Consider the following 10,195-nt stretch of genomic DNA (forward strand, 5'->3'; position numbering starts at 1 on the left):
TGCAAAATATCTCCTGAAGTTAGCAGTTCTTGCTGCTGATGAGTGCAGATGCTTTATATTAGAGAACTGGCTCAGATGAAGAATGTGCTTTTAATTTTCCAACTTTTCCATTTTTGTTTTCACAGTGAAACACACACACTGGATTCCTTTTGGAGAAACTAAATTGAAAGACTGTATACCAACCACTAGCTTCAATTTCAAATATCCAATAGGAACCATGAGTTCTTAGCATCAAACAATTTATGCTCACTCCTATCTCATTACCTCATCTACCAATGCAAATATAGCTTTTCCCCTTGTACCCTTGGGCTGCTCATTTCTATCCTTATAACACCTAGGAACAACACTAGAATAGACATTTTGCTATCAAACTAACACAGATTATAAAATCCATCCACCTGAAAAATAACAAGAGAATGATTGAGCTAGGGCACTTTTGTTAACTTTGTTCACTGTGTGAATACAAAAACTGTAAGTAGCAGTATCTTTGTTATCAGCTGAAGAAAACATTTATGCTGAGTTTCAAATGCTGAAAAAGATGAAGAATCTTTCCTCAAATCAATGGGTGTCTGATCTTATTCCCAAGTACAGTAAAAAACATGAGCATGTTACTGACAATAATAACAGCAAACCTGAAGAAACCAATTCCCATCGTTCTGCGCCAACTATGACAATGTCCCAAAATTTTATCTGAAAAACACAGTCATTAACTTTTGTTTGGATAGGATCCTTTCTCCCCCACAGCAATGCTTGGCAAATGAGCCTTCCAGAAGCCTGAGTAATTACAGGTAAAGTTTGAAGGGGCATTAATAAACTGACAGGTAAATTGTTAAGTAATTAATACTTCAAAGCATAATCTTCCCCTTCAATCAAAGATTTTTCTGAAATTTCTTCAAGCTTTGCACAAACATTTCTTTCTGCCTCAAGAGTTAGTCTGTACAAGCAAACTGACAGAAAACAAAGACACAGCAGTGCTAAAGCAGAGCTTTGAAGCAAAGGTTCTTTGTGACCTTAAGTGGAAGAGGCTACCACTAAGGAAATATTTGTAAACTAGAGAGGTTCCCTATTCATTAGCTATCTTGAGCAATGCATGCATGATGCACTGTTGTACACTGTTACAATGGGTTGTAAACTGTTTGGAATAATTGTTTTGTACTATTTATAAATTTTGTCATTTAATTTATAAAATAATTATCTTCCAAAAGACACAAAAAAAACCAACCCATAACCTGCGTAAGTACAAGCAGAACTCCACATATCTACAAACAAAACCTAAGAAGTTGATTTCCATCTGGAATGCTGTCAGTACAAATACCTTCCCCATAAGTTCTCAGTTCTAGAGGAAGAGACTTGTGCATGCTTCCTTAACAGCAAAAAACATGGACAACACAAAAATTCATTCCTTAAACAAAGAGATGTTTCTCCAAGCACTGCAACTTAGTTTTACAATGCTCTCAAAGCTTCCTAAACTCTTACCTTTGCATTCCTCCTCTCCGATCTTACTGGTTAAGAAATGTACACGAATGACATAAAAACCAGGTAAAATCTGTTTCATCCACATATAACAACTTATCACCTTCACACTGCTTCCCAGATTTCTCTGTTATCCTAGTAAGTCCTCTTTTACCTGCTGACCGGCAGACAGTCAACTTTTAGGACAGACACTTAACATGTTTTAAAATGGCTAAGCATGAAAAGAAATGGTAACACCTCCAGATAACCTGCACCTCAATAAATATTTACCTGGGTTGGGAGTCAGTCCCAGTTCAAGTTACCATTATGGCTGACTTGAAGAAGTCACCTGAGTCCAGACATCACAGGAATGTATCTGATAGCTATCGTATTGAGAGAAATTTCTCTCAACTCTGTTTTCTTTTTATCTAAATCAAAAGTGAAATATCCACTGGGCCACAGAAAGCTACATGCTGACTCAGCAATACAGACCACTTACCCAGAGTGTGGATTCATGCACTTCTTCCAAAAAAACATTACATTAATAGCAGCACCCTTCAGATACTCACATGGTAACTAAGTGAACATGCCAAAGGTGCTTTTTTTCCTAGCTCTCTTCTGTGTACACAAAGAAAGAAAATGGCTCCACTAGCAAGAATAAAGGTTTTAAGCCTATCTGGAGAATCCAGTGTTGGGGCCTCCAGAGCTCTCATCTAACCTATTTGGTTTTGCATTGTTTTAGAGCTGCCTCTAAAGGAAGGAGAAGACAGACTGGATGAAATACCTATGCCAAAAAGGGATGTACAGCAGCTGGAGAGAAACTGAGGGGCCTGTGCACCTAGGAGGCATAAAGGTGTCTGAGGAGACTGGAGCCTTAGTCTCTTCCAACAGACCTCACCAGATTTCATTATCAAGCAGCCAGTGGTCTTCCTTATGATATACCATGTTCCTCTTGGCACTGACTACTCAAATAATGGCAGAACATTTTTGTTTAAGCAACTGGCAACTCTCCTGTAATTTGTTTACATGAATACTGATGACTCAATGGTTTTAAAACTTCAGAAGCCCTAATTAGTAGTGTATATGCATTGCTCCCTAATAAACTTCCTGTCCAGGAACATCCTTGGATGTATAACAATATTTTTGTATTTGTTAATTTATTTTTAAACATAGGAGTTGACATAGCAATATTCATTCCATTCCTAACACATACACAAAACCCAGTAACTTTGACAGGCACAAGTTTTCTAGAGAATGCTACAGCTTTGGGTAGAAATAAGAATACCCTCCTTTTAAGAAAAAAAAAAAAAAGGACCAAAATCAGTATCTGCAAATCATCTCAAGCTCAACAATTGAATATTGTTTTCTTCATTCAATCCAGATTTGATTTGCACAATAAATTCTCAAATCACTGCTACCTCCCATTCTGAAATGAGTTATACAAGAAATAACAAAACCATTACCTAATACAGAAGCTGGATTGAAAAAATGCTAAGAAAAAAAATCTATAGTAAGAAGCTTGATCCAAATAAAGTACCTGTGCATCTGATGATATGTGTGTGCTTAAGTGCTTTACTGAGTCAGAGCCAGGACGTTCATTAATTTGCTGGATTATGCTGCAAGATATAGGTAATGCCTCAGGAGCAGGAGATGGGCGTTTCCGGGAAATAAGTTACTTAATGTTCACAGTGATGATATAGCCTAAACACAGCACATATAAGTAGAGAATGGAAGAAAAAGCACAGATCAGAAATACATTAGTAAGAATATTTCAAGACTAAGGCTGGAAGGGAGCTCCAGAGGTCAGCTGCTCTGGTCTACAGCTGGCTGCCCAGAGCTGTGTCCAGATGGCTTGTAAGTATCTCTAGGGACAGAGATTCCACAACCTCCTTGAGCACCTGTGCCAGTGCTCAGTCACACTCACAGCAGTAAAGAAAAAAAGAAAAAGCATTTTTAAGCATTTTTCGATGTTTACAGGGAACCTCTGTGTTTCAGATTGTGCACACTGCCTCTGGTCCTGTCCCTGGGCATCACCTGAATGAGCCAGGCTTTATCTTGTTTGCACCCTCCCTTCAAGTACTGATAGACATTGATAAGAACCCTGAGCCCTCTCTTCTCCTGGCTGACCAGCTTCAGCTCTCTCAGCATTTCCTCACAGGAAAGATGCTCCAGTCCTTTCATCATCTTAGTTTAGTGGCCTTTTGTTAGATTCTCTCCAGTCTATTCACATCTCTTGTACTGGGAGCCCAGAACTGGACACAGCACTCAATGTGTGGCCTCACAAGTGCTGAGCAAAGGAGGATTACCTCTCCACCTGCTGCCAATGCTTTGTTTAATGAAGTCTGGGATACCAGTTTACAGGAAGGGCACAAGGGCATGCACTAGACAGTCTGGAGGTAAAAACCCTTTCAAGGTTTGAGACACATGTAGTACGTCTCCCTTTCTCCAAGGGAAAACACAGCTGATTTATTAAAAATTAAATTACTTCTATTACAAATTTAAGTTTGTGGAATTTTGTGCAAGATACTCAAATCACTAATAAAGAGGAGTGTTCCACATATGTAATTTACTGAGATAGCTTTCTTGTACAGCAATATGCTGGTCTCTTCTGTATTCTTTTACATCATTTAGAGTTAGTCATCATCAGAGACATACAGTGACTATTCAAAGTAACTGACTTCTTAATCTGACAAGAAAAAAGTCGAAACAGGCATTCCTAGAACATAAGTGGTCTGGTATAGTGCATACAACCACTGGCACATGGTCTAGTGCATATGTCCTTTCATACAGCCAGACCACACTGTGCCATGGCTTGGAGACCAGATCCTTCACTCTTCCTGTATCTATCAGCAACTTGAAATTTATTGGTAAAGCCTCTAGTGATTCCAAGGAATACCTTCTTGCTCAGTTTAGGTATTTTGAGAATTGCTAAAGTGCCAATTTTCTGTTTGAGACATCATTTTTTTTTTCCATATGGGTTAACCATTCACATATATGACTGAATTTGTACTTCGTTCTATTTGTACTTTTTTTCCAAGGTTCCTGTTAAAAATCACAGGTTTTAAGTTCTGATGACCAGGGCTGTCATGGGTAGAAGAAAAATTCTCTGCTTCCTTTCTTTTAAAGAAGTCTCCAGTTATAGAAACTGTCTGTATTATGACCAATTACACGAATCTAAAATAACCATAAAACACTAGATGAAGAAACATCTAGTGTTTTTTCATTGAAGATGAACACATTTGCTATGTAAATCCATTAAATTCTTGGTTGTTACAGACTCCATCATGATGCAATGTTCATTCTGCAGCATTACACCCTTGTTTGTATGAAGATGAGGATGGAAAATGCAATGAAAGTGGCACCAGGCACTGAGAAGATTTTCACAGGAACAGACTTAAAGTGATCCGGAATGAGTAACAACTGAAATGAAGAAATACATTAATGCTTGGAAGTCCTTTTCTAGGGGCACAAACAAAAGTGTCTGTTTGCTTAGGGGTCATTAGGAAATACACAGGCTTGTAAAGAGAACTAAGACAAAACTCAATATAATTTTAGAAGTCCAATAATATAGAATTAAGAAAATCTGCAAAGTACCTAAAGAAGAATACCTGACACAATCTCATGTAAAACACCAGTAGATTAATAGCTTATATTTATTTTCAGAATCTTGCATGAATATGGGCACCAATAACAGAAGCCTGTATTTTCCTCTTTCAAATCATATTACAACAAAGCCCAGTATAACTCCATACCACTTTATTTCCTAATACTGTTATTTTTTCCCTGATGAAGTGTAATAAGAAACTGGAGAATGAAGAAAGGAAGAAAATATACATATTAGCACTAATACTAAGCTAATAATCATGTAATTAATATTAGAAGTGCCAATTCTCCATCATCTCTGAATCCTTTTACAGGTGGGTGAGATGACAAAGGTGGTAATGATAAACTGAGGCATGTCAGAAACTAAGGTATCCAAAAAACTGTCTATCTGGAATGTGCCTTTAAGTAACAAAGAACCCAGAAAATTCCAACTGATAAATTCTGAATACGAGGCAAACAGTAGATGTGCCAACATCGCTAAAATACGGGCTTGAACTATGTGCAGAGCTCAGCTGCATCTGACACATGCCATGTAGATATTCCCGCATTTGATAATTCTGAACTCTTGGATAGCCTTGTTACCTTTAACAGAGTGACCCATATCTGTGAATGTGAGGGCATGCACACACACAGCTTCAGAATCAAAAGTCCAATTTTGAAGAAAGTTAAAGAGCAGTAATTTTGCTACACCTTGAACACGAGACCTTCTTACCAAAGAGTTAGATTACAAACTGAACTTAAAAACTGAAATTCGGCATCTTAATACTAAAGTCAGATATTTTTCTTTCTACCTTTTGCATGAGACATTTCTCTTATCCAAACAGTTTTCACAATCTTTGAAACTCAATAGTTTCACTGGGAGGATTGAGGGGGGAAGGGAGGAGGTGGAAAATAGGGGAAGTATCATTCTGCTTTTCAAAGTGTATCGTGATTCTAATCCAAATTCTTATCTGCCTGCTAATCTTAACCTTATTTCTGTCACTCTGGTTTCATATATCATCTTATTATTCCCGCAGTCTACATTACAGTAGCATCTATTCTTCCACACTAGAATTCCTATTAAAGCTATAGTTAGCATGAGATCTAGAAAACTAAAGAAATGAAACTGAAACCTTAGTATTATGCTAAATTACATTTTATTTATTCTTTAATCCATTTTCAAAGTTCTCTCTTGTTGGATGGGAAAACTCAAACAGGCACAACGTAAAATGCAGAAGAAAAGTCTCTTCCACAACAGGTTAGAAGAAATTAGAGAAGTTTATTTTCCTACTTTACAGTGTCTCTTTAAATAGAATTTAGAATACATATAACCACCATAACAATGTTTAACATAAACCAAATTTGCATTGAATTTGTTTTCATGCTTACCACTTTTTTCAGCTTTCTCCCTGCTGCGGGAATAGCCAGGAACTGAAGAAGAAAAAGTTGCAGTATCTCCTGAAGATGGTCCAGGTCTCTGATTGCTCTCACTACGGTCCACAGAAGCAGCATTTAGCTGTGACCTTCCACGATGCAGCTGTGGGTGAGAGGGACTTGAAGGGGGATCGGGATCTGAACTCATTTTAGCTGCAAAAGAAAAGACTAATTATTAATTATCAGATAAAGTTAAAATGTAAAACAAGTGTAAAAGTTTAAAATCTGAACATACTTTCATATATTCAAAAAGCCTAGAAAAGGGAAAGATGCTTGACAGCAACTTAAAAATTTATTTATACATCCTTAAATAATTCCAATCATGAGCAACTATTAAGATTGACCATATACAGCATTGCACCAGAGGAGCAACTGCCTTTTTTCCTAACTAAATAAGAACTGGTTTTCAAGTGTAGATAAATGATAAAATTAATGAATCAATCCTATAAATACTGCATATAATAACTTTTTTAACTTGAATATTCTACTTACACCTGCAAGAAATAAATGCTAGCCCCTAGTTTTTTTTTCAAAATGATGTTGATATGTCTGTAATGATAGAAGAATTCATTTTGTATCAAGGGCCTGGTTAACAGCCTAATCAGGCAACAGAAAAAGACAAAAAGATAAGGTGACAGAGGAGGAGATGTAGAACTGCCACAGGAAATGAGGAAAGGGACATCAACAAAGATGCTCTTTCAAGACATTTCTAGCTGAAGTACACAGGATGCAAAATAAACTGACTTTATTTACTACAACATTCAATTTTATAAAAAATAGTATTTATGCACAAAACCCACTAAGGCAGGGAAGGAAAGGCTTTACAATTTCCTTACAAGAGAATACCTTTTAACTTTCACTGTAAATTCTCTCCTAAATGATGAGGCAATCCCTGTTCTACAGTAAAAAGTCCGAGCACATAAAAGTGCTCACTGAAAGCTTAGGTGTTAGGAGACAGGAAGTAGGAAGGCATGCATTTACTAACACAGTGTAACAAATAGTAACTATTTGATGCTTAAGAGCAACTTTGCTCAAGTTAAGCGACTTCCAAGGAACACTGTAAAACGTGTCGGGCTACAAACTATGCTTTTTAATTCTGTTCAGAACACTGACTTAAAGACTTCATTGTAAAGATGGAAATAGTATAGCTAAAATCAAGGATACGCTACTTAGATAACTTCTTCCACTTAAAGGAAGCTAAAATCACAACAGGATACTGAAAGTACCAGGAGTGTCACCACTGTAAAATATATTCCTTGCAATTTAGACAACTCACATGCCAGAATTAAGCTTCCCTAAACCAAAAAGTATTTTACTGATATAACTAAATGTACTTCTGTATTATGTTTCGACATCAAGTTATAAATAAACCAACACAGCTCAGTCCAACCTTCAAAGAGCGCTTGGAAAACACAGAGATTAAAATACTTTCCCAGTAAACCAGCGCGAGTATTTTTAACCTCTAGACAATCACAAAAGTTTCTGTGCCCCTGCTTTTAAACATGACGCTTTGAGACGGACGAGCAGGAGCGGCCGGACCGCGGCTCCACCGCCCGCGATGCGCCGGCACCCAGACACCAGCTCTGCTGGGGCGAACCGCTGCCATTAAGGGGAACCCCGCCACAGAAGCTACTCTATCTCCAGTACACGTGCGGAAAGCAGGAGTACAGCTCGCAGTCAGATAGCTAGCAAAAGCACTACCGTCTCGAAAGTCGCTCGGCACCTGTCCTATAAGGGACCCCACCAACTTTCCCTACTACAGGCGTAAACGGAAGCTACCCCTCAGAGTTGCCTTTATGATCTTTTCTAAGTCTCGGATCCGAAGCCAGCGAGGGAAGCCTGGGGCCACCCGCGGCCCAGTCACCCCGGTTTGCCCTCATGGCCGGCCGGCCCACTCCGCAGCTACTGCCGCGGCTGCCGGCCGGCGGGATGGGAGAGACGGAGATTGCTCGGTCTCAGTCCCCGCGAGGCCGGAGGGTGCCCGGGCAGCGCCTGCCGCCCTAGAAGGCCAGGAAGCTCCGGCGCGCACTCGAAGCACGGCGGGGGGGCAGGAGGGAAGCCAGCGGCTCGGGCCGTCCTGCCCACGGTCCCTGCCCCAGACGCTCACCGAGCCCAGCAGGACGAAGTCACCAGCGCGGACTCCCGGGGACAACTCTGCACGGCTCTGCAGGAGGCAACCGGGTCCGTCCAGCGGGACCGCGGTTGTAAGGGGCGGACCCGGCCCGCCCCCGGCTCTCTCCCCTCCCCGCCGCGCTGTGTGAGGGGGCAGCGCCGCTGCCACTCACGGCCTGCCGCGCCCCACCGAGGCTTCCGCCGCCGGCGGGCGGCACCGGCAGGAGGAGGAGGTGGCAGCGGGCAGAAGGGGTGGGGTTAGCGGGTCGTGTGTAGCCTCATCGCGCTGCAGCGGTGTGAAGAGGTTGGTTCCCTGCCGTGGGGGTACCGGAGGGAAGTGTGAGAGGTGGTTGAGGCGGGCTTGGGCAGCTCCAACATGGCAGCGTGGGAGGGCCCGTGGGGCGGCCGTTGTGAGGCGGCTTCTGGCGGGCTGTGAGGTGGGAGCGGCCTGGAGGCGGTGGAGCCGAGCCGGGCGAGGTGCCCCCTGACATCGGCCCCGGGTTGTCCGAGGTGCGGGTAAAGGCTTTCTCCTCAAGTACGGCCTTTAACTTGGGGAGCAGAAGGGCCGCCCTGGGCCGGGTGTGCTGCGGTGCCGCTTGCTGGCCAGCATGGGGGCAGGCAGGGGTTGGAGTGAGGGAGGGGAGAAAGGGTGGTTACCGAGTAACTAGTTATTCCTAAATGACATCGAAATTACTACTATATACACTGGTAGTTCTGTCGCATAAATGGAAAGCTTCTGGGCTGGTAGCTGTAAACGTACCTGCAAGTGTTGCTATGGTGTTGGTAGAAAATGTAATAAATTACTTTTTTAGCTGTATTAAAATAAATATCTCAAGGCCTGTGCGTGGTACTGTGAATAGCTTCTAATGCAAAATCAAAGCAAAGCCCTCACTAGCTCAAAATAGGATATTAATTTTAAACTTCAGCCATTCATGTGAATAATTTAACCATTTAAGTTATTTTTCACAAGTTCCAAGTTTACAGCAGATTGTGGGGAGCTGTATTATGATTAATATTTTAAAATGTGTTAGATCCTACTTGTTGGTGTTGGTGTTGCTGCATGTTGTTTTTTTTAATCCCCAAACAAAAATCTGGTCCCCAGCATCTTTACTGTTTCCTTGCCTTGAAAGTTGTAACAAAGTTCTTCCTTTTACTTAAAATAAGCTTCAACAAACAGGAGGTTAAGCTTTTGTTTACTTCAAATTGAAATAAAATTTGTAAAAAAACACTGCAGTTATTTTTAAGATTATTTGCAGGCAGAGTGTAACATGGTTTTATGAGAAACATATGATGCCCACCTTGTATAACCTGTTTAGTTGTTTCTTTAGGCTGACAGGATACCTTAACTGAATATGACAAACTCTTGCTGCAATCTGCTCTTCTGCTATCCACCTTTGCTTCAAGATATTATTCTATACAATTGATATTTAGTAGGTGTGCTTAACAGATGTGACTTGCTTAGGGAACAGGTGGAAATGAGGGTGGTATCTGGAAAAGTAACTGAAAAGGAACTGTAAAATAAAGCCTCCCCTGCTGCTTGTGCTGCTGCTTGTGCCACTCCTTTACAACATAAGGCACAGTCACACATGGCAAAAGCCATTCCAGACATGCTTGG

The 10,195-nt window shown here is 40.8% G+C and overlaps 1 protein-coding gene across 1 annotated transcript in view; it reads right to left on the minus strand.

The window, feature by feature from the left end:
- WFS1 (wolframin ER transmembrane glycoprotein) overlaps positions 1–8,697 on the minus strand; it is a 35,083-nt gene extending 26,386 nt beyond the window's left edge. Inside the window, exons 1-2 of the mRNA XM_005148500.2 lie at positions 8,576–8,697; positions 6,424–6,621 (exon numbers count right to left, since the gene is read on the minus strand). Of these exons, the coding sequence (XP_005148557.1) occupies positions 6,424–6,616 (193 nt within the window). The 5' untranslated portion in view covers positions 6,617–6,621; positions 8,576–8,697. The remainder of the gene's footprint in view (positions 1–6,423; positions 6,622–8,575) is intronic.
- Between the last annotated feature and the right edge of the window lie 1,498 nt (positions 8,698–10,195).

The sequence above is a fragment of the Melopsittacus undulatus genome, chromosome 7, assembly GCF_012275295.1.
Source record: "Melopsittacus undulatus isolate bMelUnd1 chromosome 7, bMelUnd1.mat.Z, whole genome shotgun sequence".
Taxonomy (NCBI): Eukaryota; Metazoa; Chordata; class Aves; order Psittaciformes; family Psittaculidae; genus Melopsittacus; species Melopsittacus undulatus.